Consider the following 15,531-nt stretch of genomic DNA (forward strand, 5'->3'; position numbering starts at 1 on the left):
GTGGTGACAGTTTTGTTATTATTGGTGATCAATATTATATGTTTCAAAGAAGTCTGAGACAAAAGTGTGGAAAACTGCCGAACTTTTAGCTTATTGGAGTCATGTAGAAAATAGTAAAGCAAATTATCTTGCCCAACCCACATAGGATAATCCAGCCTTCCCAGTCACCTCGCCCAGTGCTGCCAAGTCTCCATCTCCCCTCGATACTGGTGCCCTTGCACACACTGGGGGTAACTGCTGTGAAAAGTCCCTAGAAGCTGCTGATAAACAACACTTCAGGAGGCAGAACCTTTTCTTGTCACACAGACCCAAAACACTGCCCTAGCCAAGCATGGCAGAGCACACACAAAACAGTGCAAAAGTTATGAGGTATGGGTTTGTCCTGAAGCCCAAAACTATCAAGGGCAAAAACTGCTATTACTTAGAAAAACTGCTGGAAAACCCCAGACAACTGCTTTTTTTTTTTTTTTTTTTTAACAGAATATCTTGGATTGTGCTTATTTCCTCAGTAAGCAAAGAGGGAAAAAAAAAAAAGAGAAACTTTTATTTCCAAAATACAAGTTGACCAGCTACATAAACCATATGACAGAAAAACTTTGGCTTACTCATGTGTTGGCAATTTCTTCCTTACAAGATTAAAAAAAAAAAAGAGTTTTGTAACTCCTTTTTCCATAAAAAGTGTGAATGAAACCACTGGCCCCCTTGTGCCACAGACCTCAGCAGTGGAGAAGGTCTCCATCCTCCATCACCCCTGCCCTTGCTCAACAAAGAAACCAGTTCCTGGTGGAAACACCAGCTGGGGCCACTGGGGCAACAGCGCTGTCAGACAACACAGGCACCCCTGCTCTGTGGCTGTGATACAGGATTTAGTACAAATCCATGAACAATTAGTAAGGGGCTTAAGTCCAAGGAGAGACGCCGTGTTTGGGTACCTACACTCTGTTCCCTTCTGTAAAAGGAACCCCCACGTAGAGCTTGGACAACGCTTTGGTGTTAACATTCCAGCTCTCCCATCTACAAAAATGAAAGCCTGTCTTGGGTGAGCTAGGATCACTCCTGTATGAGAAAAGGGCTCATGGAGAGGGGCCAGGACACAGGGTAAGTTTGGGGTGAAAGGGAGAGGGTTAACCAGTGGCAGCAGCATCGCCAAACCTGCTCTTGGCGCTCCCGTTCCAGCACTCATTCTCATTGACAGTGCCTACAGACATCTTTTCATCATTGCAAATATTGCCAGGGAGAGATGACCAAAATTTTTTGGCTTGTTTCAGCTTCTCTTTCACATCAGTAACCTATTAAATAAAAGAAAAAAAGAAACACAAGACATAATCCAGAATACCAAATGCTCAGTAAAAGTAAAGTTGGGAAGATATTTTTTATTGCAACAGATGTGTACAGGCCAGATCTTCAGCTGTAAGTTTTGATGGTTGATTTGCTTTTTTAATACAAAATTAAACACTGCTCCTCAAACACGTATTATTCATAAGCCAAGCTTTTAACATAGGCACTTCTCTGACATAGAACCATTGAGGTAATTAACGTCTAGAGACATGGGCAGATTACACTCCTTAAGAGAGTTTTAAGACAGCCAAGGAATACTAAGAAACCATATCAATTAAAAATGGAAAATTATACACTGTGGTGCCTGGGTATGAAGCACCTGTGTGGCACCAGCAGGACCAGGCACTCACCAGTCGGTCCAAGCTTGTGCCAGCAGCTGTTGTTGGTCGCTCCTCTGGGTTGTAGGGTCTGAAACGAGCACTAAAACCACTTTCAGAGACAGAGCGAGCAGTCCGGCCTTGGGCAAGTGTTTTTGGCTGGCCACATCCCTGGAAAACCTAAGGGAGAGAAGGAAAAGAGTTTATGAAATTAAAGGTCACAAGAGCCTCCCTTTTCCAGGCTCCAACCCAGCTCCTGCCCAAAATAATACGTCAGCTTTATATATATACTTGAAAGGGCATTCAAGAAAAAACATATTGACAAGAATAGGGAAATAAAACACATTAAATAAATAAATCCCAAGTGTCCTCTTGGCCCATTTACCTTCTGAGACACCTGCATGCTGTTCTCCTGCATGTTCATGATGGCATCTGAAATTTTTACGTCAATGGGGTCCATGACTGACTCAATGTTGAAAGGTCCCTCCAGCCTCTCGGCTACCAGCAGCATTGAATCTAACACAGAGAGAGAAAAACAAAGGTTTGTAATGGAGGAGCTTTAGGAATAAGAGGTAACAAGGATAACAGTTTGAGCACATGGACATTAACCACTGCAGTATCACCTCTGACCAGTGCACATCTCCAGGAAGCATTTTGCTCCGTTCCCAAAGCCTACAACTTCACCAGGCACTTACAGGCTGCCAGCACCAAACCACAGGCTTATGTACATCAAAAGCCATCACAGCCTGCCAACAGCAGCCTGTAATCAGCTCCTCCCATCAGAACAAGCATTACTAACACCCTCCTTTCCATGCTCATTTATTAAAGGTTGCCTTGTGTCATTTGTTTTTCAAGACTGCTTTCAAAGCCATTGGCTCGTCATGCTGGTCTTGAGCATAAGGCACCAAATATGCAAGGGTCCAAGAAAATCCTTGATATCATCTTTTCTTTATGGGCAGCTACAGGCTTTTTCCTGCCTGGGGAAGCCAAGGGATTGCACCTCCTAGCATTACATGGACAATTTGCACAAGGGAGGGAGTCTGTGTGAGAGCAGGGTGAATGCTGTGCACTCATGATGTATTTGGCACATCTCTGTGCAAGGGGAGATGGAAAGTCCCTCAGCCAACACTGGGTCACTCCTTCTGTGCTGACATGCATGTCCTCATCAAATGCATCATTAAGCACAGCAGCTACTGGACATCCACTATTTCCTCTGGGAAATTATTACTGGCATTAAGGCTTTTACCCTACACTGCATCTAAGCCCTCTCTGGTTCTCCCCCACAAGGTGCCTCCAGGAATACACCTGGCACTGGTCTCTTTCACCCACCACCTTAATTTACTGTTAGCTTTCACTGTGGTCCCTCAACCCCAAAGCACTTGCTGGTCTCCTCTCCTGAATTACCTCATGATGCTCTGCGCCACAAATTTGTCTTTTCCCAGTTGCATGTAATTCTTCAAATTTTCCTAGCCTGAGTGACAAGGACACAACAGCCCCTCTGGCCCCAAGGAGCTCCTCCCTGCTCCTAAGATATGTCTGGTCCCTTCCATTAAAGAGAAATAGGCATTTCACACTCAGTCTATTAATCTTTCTCACGACATTCATCCTCCTCCTAAGCGCAGAAGGTACTTTGCACAAACAGAAAACTTCTGTGGACTCTGGCTATCTGTTAAAGCCCTATAAAGAAACTCCACATACTGAACAATTTAGTAATAGCTCTGCCTTAGAGCCCAAGTCATGTTAAATAAGACTACATTTTAAAAAACTACAGATGATGAAAAATATACAACTAAGCTAATTGTGTATGTAAAGTTATTATTATCAATAAATACAACAAAACACAAGAATTATAATAATAATCCAACACCATAACCCCCAACATGAACTGCAGATGCCTTCCTAGCTTGTAAATCCACTTTTTAAAGACAGCTTAATATTCTAAGGATGTGCTGGTTGCTAGTTAAAGGACTATCACTTAGTTAACCCCCTCTCATTCATTCAGCTCCACCAAGGTGTGGGTATTTAGGGATTGAGCCCTGGGTGGAGCTGGAGGCCCCAGGAAAGGCCCTCGCTCTGCAAGCACACACCACCAGCATCAATGACAGAGCTCTTTCAGGACATGGCCAGAATTTTGCAGTCAGGGACTACAAACAGGTCTGAACTAAATGCATAAAAGGAAAAAAGGAAAAAAAAAAGGAAAAGAAAGGAAAAAGAAAGGGGGGAAAAAAAGGGAAAAAAAAAGGAAAGAAAAGGAAAAAAAAAAAGGAAAAAAAAAGAGATGGTAATAACAAATGAAACAAAGAGTCTTAGACTGTATTGTTGTGGGCTCCAATAAAGTGATGCTTCAAATCTCTGAGTAATGACTGCTAGCATGAATATACCATTGTGCCAGAGGAGAGAAAAATGCTTTTGATGTGCTACCAAATGGAGACTTTTGTAAACAAGTGGAGCACAACTTAAATGTGTTCATCACTGTCAAAGCTTTTGGGGTTTTTCACGTGCATAAAGAACATCCTGGTGCAGTGTGCAGGAAGCAGCTCATTTAAAATAAAAATATTATGAATACACAGATAATAAACCACACAAAATGAACAGGGGTTTTTTGTTTCATTTTTTGGGTTTTTTGTTGTTGTTTTTTTGTTTTTGCTTGGTTTTTTGTTTGTTTGGGGTTTTTTTAGAAAAAAGAAAAATCATTCCATTTTGTAACTACTCAATTCTCTCAGTGGCCAGGAAAGGCCACAGATCAATAAAGTGTTTGTGAAAGATTGAAAGGAAACATAAACCCCAATTCTTCTGGCTGTTTGGCATCTTTGTAAACTTTGAGCCGGGCAGGACATCCACAAGACCATGGGAATGTAGAGCGAATTGGGTCCTTTGTTAGCAGGGGTGCCATGGCGTTCCATGTATCACAGCCCAGGAATGCAGCCTTTGCTTTGACCGCCGATAGAGAAAATGCATTCAGCCTCCAGCACAGCTGCCAAAGCTGGCAGAGAAAAGATAACGAAAGTAATAATTGGAGTTCGGATTGATACTGGCAAGGAACACTAAACGAAATAAACTTTCATTAGAAAGGGGTGGGGAGGAGCAGGGGCAGAGAGTGGAGGGACACTGCCTCATGCACAGCTTTGATTTTGGAGGCATCCTGCGAACTTTTACCTCACACCAGGAGCTGGCTGGTGTCCCCACAGCAGTCGTGGCAAGCAGTGGTCCCCTCTGGCAGCCCTGACGTTACTGAGGCTAGCTGGGGTTCAGAGTGCCGCCAGCACTCCTGCCCACAGGAGGGGAGGCTCCAGTTCCAGGAATGAACCTTCTGAGCAACTCCCAGAAAACGATTTTCCATTATGGGGAGGAGAGAGGAGTTGATTATAAATAACAATTATTTGCCCCAGCTCTCGTGCAAAGTAATTGATATTTATAAGCCATGGCTTAAAAATGGCTCAGCTTTGCTTCACAAAAAACCCCAACTCTGGCAGAGTGAAACATGTACCCTGGCCATGTATCACAAACACACAGCATGACAAAGACTGTCTCTTTTCCCTGTGATGAGGAGATAGAAGTGGATTTAGGTGAAAAAAACCCCAACCAATCCACACCATCTACCACCATCCCTTAAAGACCCTTTTCCTCTTGCATACATTTGTCCTTGCTACTGGCATTGAGACAATCCTCTGCAACAAAGCACCTTGCTCCCTTGCTCTCATGAAGGAAAGCAATTCTTTCTCATTGTGCCACCAATAATCAGAAACCCAGATCTTCAGCCTCACTGTCTGACTTGAAGAACAAAAGGCAGTTTTCAGTCTTACCCCCAAGATCTGATTTAAAAGGAGAAAGGGAGGGGGAAGACCTTGACCATTCATTAACAACAATTTTTTTTTTTTTTTTTAGGGGGGGGAAAAATTCTTTGCACACAAAGTAGTACTCCAGATATGTATATGGAGCCTGAATTCAACATCTTTGAGCAGAGCAAACCTTTGTGGAGAAAAAAAAATCATGAAAAGGCACTGGAGATTAACGCTGTTCATTCAGGAACGCTCCAACCCCTCCAATAGCCAGTTTGAAACAAAGTATACCCCTGTCTAATTGGTGTACAATTGTGTCAGGAATAGAGGGAGAAATAATTAAAGTTAAAGGGAAGAAAAGAGTACAATTCGGTCATTATTTCATACTCCTCAGCTTTAAATGGTACTTTGGAGAAATAAGGAATTGCAAAGTCGCCTTGTCTCAGAAAACCTACGAACTTTACATCCCAGCTTTACATAATTGACTTACTTATAGACCCACTAGCACACACAAATGCGTATTTCACATACACCCACATTTATATAGACTTGCAGCACTTGCTACGAGTTCTCTGATTTAACTATTCTTAAAATGACTTGATAGGTTCAAAATCTGCTTTCGACTCCTAATAAATCATTGCCATAACTCGGCATTTAAACCCACAATGTAAAATCATATTGAGCCCACGGAGGTGGGTTTTGGGGATTTTGTGGGATGGTTTGGGGGGAATTTTTTTGGCTGTTATTTCTTTAATTATTTAAACACACACACAAGGTATCTGTGGCATACGCTCTGCCCTAAACACCAGATATATTTAATTTAATTTGTCTTGAGTGGCAAATTGAGAGAGAAACCAAAGCCTGGAACATAACCAGCACCTGTTCACTTATTAAATTGTCTGAGAAAGCACAGCTTAAGTTTGCTGTATCTGTACTCTGCTGCAACCATCAACCCAGAGTGCAAGAACCAAGCAAATACGACCAATAAATGTAACAAAGCTTAATACCATACTTAAGTAATAAGTGGGCAAGAAGCCCTTTTGGGAGGAAGCACTCCAAGAGGAAAGCTTTGCTTCCAACCTGGAATCACATGTATTTATTTAGATCTGTTTAATAATCTCAATTATTGTATGCAGTCCCTGAGCAGTCTTGTGTGACAGGGCTCGCCAGCTTCCCCTGAGGTTCATTTTTAGCCGCATACCACCTACAGCAATTAGCTGCTTGTGCTTTTGTCTGTTTTCTGGCACTATGCCCTTCCCTTTTATGGCATTCCTCTTTTCTACTTGGACTAGATGTTTGCAAGTCTCCTGGCTTTGAGCTATTTCAGCAACAATTGCAGTTGAAATACTTAAGATTCTCATGAGAAAGATGGCTGGGAGGACTGGGGGGGTGGGGTGTCAGCGTCCCAGAGAATGACTTGGAAACCCAATTTAGTGTCATATTTAGCTCCCAATATGGAATAAACACACACAAAAAAAATGCCTTCTGAAAATAACACCCTACACACATCCAGTTGGCACGGGCAGCAAAGTGAAAATCCAGTGCACAGAACAGAGGAAAACAAGTTCTAAGATATAAATGTAGCCTGAAATGTCAACTAGCAGCAATTTCCCTTTTTTTGAAATCTTGCAACTGAGTGAAAGGGAAATCTTTTCTTTCTAACAATCTTTTTTTTCCATGAGTGGGATGGGAAGAGTACCACAGCCTTTTCAGTAGCAGCAGATACTTTACATGTGCACTTCATCACACGTAACTGGAGTGAAGTGAAGTGACTGCTCCCAAAGGATGCTTGATCACAGATAAATCAAACCTCCTGGAAAAGGAGCACAAATGAAAACATTTAATATTATCTATTGCCTGTGCCCCAAAATCTGATGCACTGCCAATTCTGATGAGCCTTGACCCAAGGTAGAATTCAACATTTCAGTCTAAATTTCATGTATTGAATGATACCATGTATAAGCACAGAACAGAAATAACAGACAGGAGGAAGAGGATGGCAAAAGTACTCACACAGTGTCACACAAGACCTGCTGACATTGTAAAAGGATGGTGGCTGAGTGCCAAATGAGCTGTTTAAAAACAGATTCAGACATGTCCTATTCAATTTTTGAATGTAAAATCCAGGCCTACAGCTTTTCCCAAAGCTCTTCATGGCTGGCAAGGAGACTCCCAGGCTGCTGAAGAAGAAAACTGGCTTCAGGAAGGACAGCTGTATGGCGACAACAAGGTATAAGGACGATGGAAGAAACAGCCTGCACACATGCTTGATCCAGCAAGAAGAAACATTTCAAGTCCACAAGCCCATGGCACCTCCATCCTCCCAAACCTTGCTGCAACAAAGGTCACTGGCACAACAGTCTCATTTATTTAGAGGTTAATGTGAATGGCAAAAGGTGTGCTGTATACAGGTGTGGAAGGAAAAGATAACCATCACAGATACCCTGAAAAAGCTGCTATAGCTCAGCATAGCCACTCACAAAGCTATTCAGGTGATGGACATAGTACCAGTGTAGACTTACACGCAGTTTTAACCCATTGCCTTACCCATAAAGATATTCCACTCGGCATCCAAGTCCCCTTGGTTGGCCAAGCAGCCTCTCATGACATTAAAGCAGTAGTTGTAGCAGGGCTTCACTGATACCAGACCTTGGCAGTGTGGGCAGTACATCATTTTTAGCAGCGCTCGTGTACCCTGTGGTGTGGGGTTCACCTTTATGAGAGAAAAAGAGAAAAGGACAAGAAAATCAGCCCTCGGTCACTAAAGCAAAAAAACCCACACATTTACCCCAAAATGTAGGGGACAGAGCTGTGCAGAAGAGATGCAGTGGGGTCAGGCATCCCCATCTGGTCCCTGCTTACGTGGTCCAGAGATCTGAGGAACAGATGAAGGGGTCTGGCTCACCTCCTTGGGTGTATCTGCCACTCCAGGGGACACAGACAGCCCCCATCTCTGCAAAACATTATTTGCACCATGCAGTACACCCTGTATGTTGTGGACTTCCTCCCAAGGAAAGGACAGGCACCTCAAGGGGACAGGCAGCACTCAAGTTCAGGGAAGGCAGTAAAATGCAGCAAAGTCAAAAGATGTCACACAAGGCTCTGAGCCCTGCTGCAAACACATGCTGAAGATGATGATGCTGGGATTTATCGGGAAAAAGTGGGATGTCAATGCAGTATGTCTGACAGGATCCCTGTACCAAACCCACTGGGAGCGTACTCTCCTCCTCGGTGGGGCTGCAGCTCTTCCCAGACAATTGCCCAGCAGGGCTCCCAGCACAGAGATCAGCTTCTTTATCTCACATTCAAGTCCCTCAACACGGCATTTACATGACAGATACCCAGGTCCATTTATACTCAGTACTCATCACATTCAGTAATGCCATTCCCCACAGCCAAAGGAGGTGGCAGCTACAACCCTGCAGCTGAGGACAAGCCGGGAGGACCCTCGAAGCTGCTGGGCGTGTGAGTGGAGCTGTCTACAGCAGGCACGTCACCCCTGACAGGGGTGCTTCCAACCCTCAACAGGGCTGTTTTCCAAAGTGACTCATGGTCATTCATGTTTGATTCACTCTCTGGCCCAGCTTCAAAATATCCATTGAAACCATTTCCATCCAGTCAGTCCAAGGAGCATTAGCTCCATCCCTACCACATGGTGGGTCCATCTGAAGTGTTGAACAGAGGAGCTCCCTCAAGAGCAAGTTTAAGTGTTAACTAGCCACACATGAAAATAGAAAATTGAGATGCAATCAGAGATACACTGACAAAACAGAAGTGGTCTCTGATGTTTCAAACAATGCACCTGAGACTCCTTGTAAAGCACTTAGGGAACTGCTCTAAAGAGGCTGTGATCCAAGACTGTGCTGGAGGAGACACACAACATCCCTGAGAAAGAGTGAAGTCCCTCAACACAAACAGCTGGAGATGTGGATGGCCTTCATATGTCATCTGCTGGAGGTCTGGGAACTGACTTCATGGCAGAGAGGACAACAGGACTAAGTGGAGATGAATGTACATAAGGAAGATCCAGTACTACACTTTTGCTGAGTACCTTACTATTGCCCATCTCAGTGCAAGGACTATGGAGAAACTAAGCCTAATTTTCTCATGCAAAAACTTGTTGGCAGCCCATGAAACTAGAAGGCAACAGATTTTAACAAACCAGAAAAGAAAAAACATTACATAATCAGGCTGGCTTTGTTAATAACATCAGCAAATTTTTAAACCCTCTTTTCTTACGGAAGGAGATGACAGATAAAGATCTGCTGTGTTTCTGACAACTCCAGAAAAACCATGGTTTCTCTTCAGTAAGCAAGTGAACTGGTTAGAGAGACAGAAGGACAATTTTCTGCAGCTGATGTAGCTCAGAGCTGGATTTTTGCTGGCCAGCAATGTTCATCAGATGGCACTTTACCCTTCTTTTTTGTCCACAAAGAGCCTGTTTGGCTGAGGAAAAGGAGAATCCATGTAGAAAGCTGTTTGTGGTGGCTGTGGAATCTGATTCAGATGCTTCGGAGCATACACACATTTTATATTTTATATATATATATATTTGGAAGGCACAGTGGGAGCAAGAGCCCCAGCAGAAAGCTCCCTATTGGGACAACATGGCTTTAAAAGAGAGCTGGTTCAAATACTAAGAGCTCAAGCAACAGAAACCAGCTAAACCAGATGATTTATAGTTGGAAAACTGGAAACAGACAAATGTAAAGGTATCATCTGCTATCCAGATGGTGCAGTCCTTGCACAACAAAAAAGTGGTGGGGGGAACTAAATAACATCTCACACCCAGAGACAAGAGTTCTGAAGGATGCTCAAATTTAGTAGCTTAGTTGTTTCTCTGATAAAAATCCCTTCCTGTGTCACTCAGCAGTAGGTGATCTTCCATGCTAAGTCCAGAGGCTTATCAGTTGATCCTGGCCATCTTAGCACTGTTAGCCCTCAAAGGAGTGCTCTGCATCCTCCTCGGGAAGAAAAATAAGGAAAATGTTGATAGCATGAGCCAGGTGTTAGAGCAGTTTGAAGTGGAATGAGAAGCAGGAGGATTCCCCAGCCCTATTGCAGAGCGCTGCAGCTTTATGAAAGGGATTGCATGGCAGCATGCTGCAAAAAGCCACCCGCAGAGCCGTGACCTAGGAGGCCCCTTCCCATCTTAGGTTCCCACCTCGCCCCACGAGCACCGAGTGGCTGTGGCCCTGCACAATCCCCCGCTTTGATATTCCATAGGGGTTATCTTTACGAATCCCAGCAGATGCAGGGGAAGCTGAAGCTGCTTTCCTGCATTCCACAGCAGGCAATATGTGATGGTCAATTGGATTAGGTCGTTTGAGCAAAGACATGGAACAATTTTAAAAGCAAATGAGGTTTTGCTTCCTTCCCCACATAGGTTTGAGTCCTGCACCGAGCTGAGCAGAGGGTGATCACAAACGGGTGATGAAAATGACAAACCAAGCCCTGCTAGTGGATGTAAACCACAGGGAAGCTGTTAGTGTGCAATACAGTTGCACGTGAAGAGGAAGACAATGGGCAAATTCATAAAATTGGCATTTTATGGTGTCAAAAAGTGACAGGAAGGCACAATCAGAGATCACCTCTAAGAGAGAGTTTTGGGGAAGACTATGAGCAATTACACCTCTTTACAACAGTGATAAATGCTTAGCTGCTGAGTATCACTGCAAGGAGAACCTTAACCCCTGGCACAGGGCCTGTACCCAGTCCAGACCAGGTCTGTCAGTGGGATGTGCCATGCGTTCCATTGGCAATTCTTCACAAGCTTTTAATGTTGGCCCTGCCATGCCAGGTGCAAGCTCTTAAAACGCCATTGTATGTAACAGTAAACCCAGATATGCTTTGTTCTGGCATTGTGTTTATCTTGGAAAGCAACTCAAGTTCATTCAAACTGTACCCTAGAATGACCCTCAAAACCAAGTAATCTCCTTTCTAATAAAGCAGAGTACCAAAGAAAGCTTTATTTGCTGGAGGGGATTTACTCTGGTAGATTTGAATCCAGGTAGTAGTAGCTGCAGTGCACATACCCTGTAAAAGCTTCTGATAGAAGTAAATGCACTCCAGTCCCTTCCTTTCATCTTGTGAAATTTATTTCCTTTCCATGGCATTCCACGCCACTGCAGCAATCTATCACCCTGCGGTTTCATCATGTAAATTACAATTTGTCCATATCTATACGCTTTGTCAAACGTGAACATTAAAAGCTGCTAACAGATGTGTTTTGGCACCAATCTTCACATTCATATCGAACTTGCTCCTTAAAAATACAGATTTGCACACAATTCACAAAAATTAAGTGAAAACCAAACAACGCAGGGCTTAATGCAAACATTTCGTATCACATTTGTTGGGGTAACATCTATTGACTTCTATTGACTGGTGAAGGTAAAATCATGTTCTTGTAAAAATGACATGCTCTTGGCATAATAAAATCTGGTTTTATGTTTGTACCTTGTCATACCCACCCCATTTCAGAGTTTCACGTGAGGGGAATTGTTACACTCTTAGCCTTTTCCAACTTGCTGGCAATTGCAGCTGGATGCGTTCTTCTGATAGAAACATCACCACTAAAGTACACACCTATCAAGTGCAATGCCTTGTTCACAGCCTACCACAAAACCACCAAAACTCAAGATAAACTGATCTGTGCAAGCAGATGAACTTCAGAGAAGCAACCAGATTCTTTTTCAACTCCTTCCCAAGACAAGGAATAGCTGAGGAAGGATGAGACCTCCAACCATGGACAGTCCTGCAGGGAGCTCCCACCAGCTGTCAGACAGCCAGAGCTACATTACATTCTCTCACTCTACCCTCAAGTTAACATTAAGAACGTTAATAACAACATTTAAAATCCTGTCAACTTTAATAACTATTTATAATGACACTGATAACTCAGGCTTTCTTATTTTCCAAGCTTGCACAACAACAGTGTTGCCATGCCAGCAGCACAGCTGCTACAAAACATAAAAATCCAACAACTTGAAAATAAAAATAGTGAAATTACTTTTGTTTTATACTCTGTTTTCTTTGCAAAAAAAATGAATGACAGCAATACTGGCTAAAAAACTGAAGGAGTAACTTCTCAGTGACATGGAAAGATGATTTCAAAAACACACTCTGAAGCTGTGAGATGCTCTAGGCCAGCAGTTAGCTTAGACAAGTGAGTTGTCATCGATTTTTGGGACCAACACAACCCTACCTGCATAATTTTTTCCTTCTCTCAGTGTTGTGCAAGAGCATCATCTTGGCACACGCTGGTCCAGACATTCAGCTCACTGTGAGGCAGAACATCACTTCAGAGGCTCTTAGTTTGCTTTTCCACCCCAAATATTCCAATGAAAGTGTTTTGGAATTAATTACATATTTAACCAATTTTGCTGGCCTGGTGCTAGAACGTTATAATTTAGACAGCATCTGGTTCAACCACAGATTTGGGCCTCTGAGATCTTGCATAAAGGAACACATTTAAGAGTGATATTTGGGAACTGCATGACTCTGTGTCTCATCAACACTTGCTACCCATGGTGATGTCTGCTGCAGCGTTATCTTGTGCAAGGAAAAGTTCAAGAGTACATTTATGCTCAGTTCCGTACTTACAGCTTGCTCCGCCTGCTCCAGATGGGACACTGCCAAGAGAAAAAGCAGAGCTCCCGAGAATCACACCACCAGGCATTCGAGCTGCTCAATCTTAACATTCCCATGCTTATCTTCCCCAACAGCAACCCCAGCCCACAAGGGGCACAGGGGACCTCAGGGTGCCAGCCAAGCAGATGCCTCTCCCTCTGAACATTTACACAGTGATGCCAGGGTCAGCATCTCCTGCTCACAGTGCCCTCGGGACCAAAGTACCTTTCACACCAAGCTTTTTCTCTGTAGGAACAAGCCTCTTCCTGTCTCAGACACCATGGACCATGATGAGAATTTCGTTTGCTTTAATGAGCAAAACAGCAGGGACATTTATCTGGGCATCTACAACCAAAACCATCCTTAATTATCCCCTCACATTGTTTTCAAAATTAGCAGCAGAATCACAGTGCAGGGCAGAGAAAGAAAAAAACCAAAACCATGCCAATGGACTGAAGTGCTCCTGCATGATGCCATAGGCTCCAAATCCACAGTCACATCCACGCACTCCAGCCCTAAACCTGAGCTGACTGCTGCTCCAGCCTGCTTTGAAGGCCTAGCACAGGCCCTCAGATGGCTGGCGCTGAGGCAGATGCAGTCACATTCTTGGCAGGTCTTCTCAGGGTCATCTTTGATGTGGAGAAGTGCTTGGTATTGTTTTCTGCATTGATGTTTGCCCTTGGTGTGTGGAAGGAAATGTCCTTATGCACGGCAGCCCCTCGGTCTGGCCCCATGGCTTGCAACCTGCTGCCTGGACAGCACTGCCTCTTTGGAGGTCCCTCTGCTACACACTAAAAGGGCTCCTTGGCTCCCCCAGCTGTTTCTTAGTTGCCCACATAGCAGAAGTGTTGCCCACCCTGTCCCTTCCCAATGCATGCAAGCAACATATTCCATTTCTGTCACTTCCCTGGCAAGGTTTGCTCTTGTCCAAGCAAGATATTGCAGCCTTTGGGTATAGGAACATGAAATTCCTCCTGAAAAAGGATTACAGTCACATTCCCCTTAAGTCAAACCAAGGGCAAAAACTGCACAGAGGGAGGCTGGACCCTGGCTCTCTGACTAAACCTTTAGATCCTCAAATGGTAATTACAAGGGGCACAACTTTTACCAAAACCATATCTTGGTGACCTACTATTTGTGATGACACAGGCCTTAATTCTTATTCATTCATTTTTTTTTTATTTTTTTCATCACTGCTTCTCCTAAGCCACAGGCTGGTCCACATTCAGTAACCCATGCCAAAAATGACAGGAGCCACAGTTCAGGTTGTTCATGCAGACGAACAGGTCAACCAACAGCTCAAGTTGTGCTCCACAGGTGCCTCATCCAAGATGAGGCAGCTCAGAGCAAAATGGGGGTAAAAAGCCACTGGGCTCCTGCTCCAGCTTTGGAGCACCTGTGGGAAGGCAATCACCTGCCCCCTCTGCAATTCTCTTCATGAACAGTTTGAAGAAAATTCCTTCCTTGGCTGCTACCATTACACTTCACTAAGGCAGAAATGCCAATACAAAGAAATCTGACCTCCTTCACCCACTGGGAACATCTCCAGCAGCCTCCTCTTGGTTGCTAATGTCTCCAGAGGACGGCAGATGAGGAAGCAGGTGTAATCCTCATATGAAACTGCATTATTTCATACAGCTCATAACTCTGCTTCCGAACTAAACACCATTTCTTGAATACAGCTTTCAAGCTGCTGCCTTTCTCAGGGTTCCCAAGGATAGGCTAAAACACCCTTTCCAGCAGCCCAGATGCTTTGGTGGCAGTTACATCTCATGTGGCTTTCAGCACACTAATGCTTGTTGAGGAGGTGATTTGAGAGCCACCTGAGCTCCCAGCAGTTCTGCCTCAAATTATACAACACAAGGGCATGAGGGTAAAATGATAAAAGAATCCCAAAACAACAGTTTATCAGTATAAATTTCCTGGGGGGAGGGGGCAGAAAACTCTCACCACCACTGCCAAGTGCAGAAGGTCACAACCACACATCCTGGTCTGCAGAGACACGGGGACACAGGGATTCAATGCTGGGTGGCTGTATGCTTCAGCCTTCATGTGCCTCTGCTACTGACCTCCAGCCAGACCTCCCCTCCCAGCTCCTCCTGACCCTACAAAATGTTGTCAGGGAGCCTAGACCTTGATTTCACTTCTTCCCCCACAAACAAAGACCTCCACTCCATACCTGCAGCTGACCTGCATCCTACAGTGCACTTTGCCCTCAAAGGTGTCACGACCCTCGACCAGGCTGTGGGTTTAATGGCATGCAACTAATTATGGGAACATCTCAGCAGCTTGAGAACTGCCCAGTTGCAGGTTCTCATCCTTTTTTAGTCACTCATGGCTCTGGCTTGTATTTGCTCCTTTTTTCCAGCCCTGGCCAGGGCAGGAAATGTCACTGCTGGCAGCAATTTAAGCTGGCTGACTTCAGCACTTGTCCAGGGCTAAGTAGCAGGAGAGTGATTTAGGGG

General features: G+C 44.2%; 1 protein-coding gene across 4 annotated transcripts in view; it reads right to left on the minus strand.

The window, feature by feature from the left end:
• The window catches only part of GPC4 (glypican 4), a 233,409-nt gene that overhangs the window by 3,933 nt on the left and 213,945 nt on the right, over positions 1 to 15,531 (minus strand). For all 4 annotated transcript variants that reach the window (XM_039572288.1, XM_039572289.1, XM_019287753.2 and 1 more), the window contains 4 exons: positions 7,982 to 8,147; positions 2,041 to 2,171; positions 1,689 to 1,835; positions 1,153 to 1,289 (listed from right to left, as the gene is read on the minus strand). In XM_039572288.1, coding sequence (XP_039428222.1) covers positions 1,153 to 1,289; positions 1,689 to 1,835; positions 2,041 to 2,171; positions 7,982 to 8,147 — 581 coding nt within the window. The remainder of the gene's footprint in view (positions 1 to 1,152; positions 1,290 to 1,688; positions 1,836 to 2,040; positions 2,172 to 7,981; positions 8,148 to 15,531) is intronic.

This window comes from Corvus cornix, chromosome 4A (assembly GCF_000738735.6).
Source record: "Corvus cornix cornix isolate S_Up_H32 chromosome 4A, ASM73873v5, whole genome shotgun sequence".
Classification (NCBI taxonomy): domain Eukaryota; kingdom Metazoa; phylum Chordata; class Aves; order Passeriformes; family Corvidae; genus Corvus; species Corvus cornix.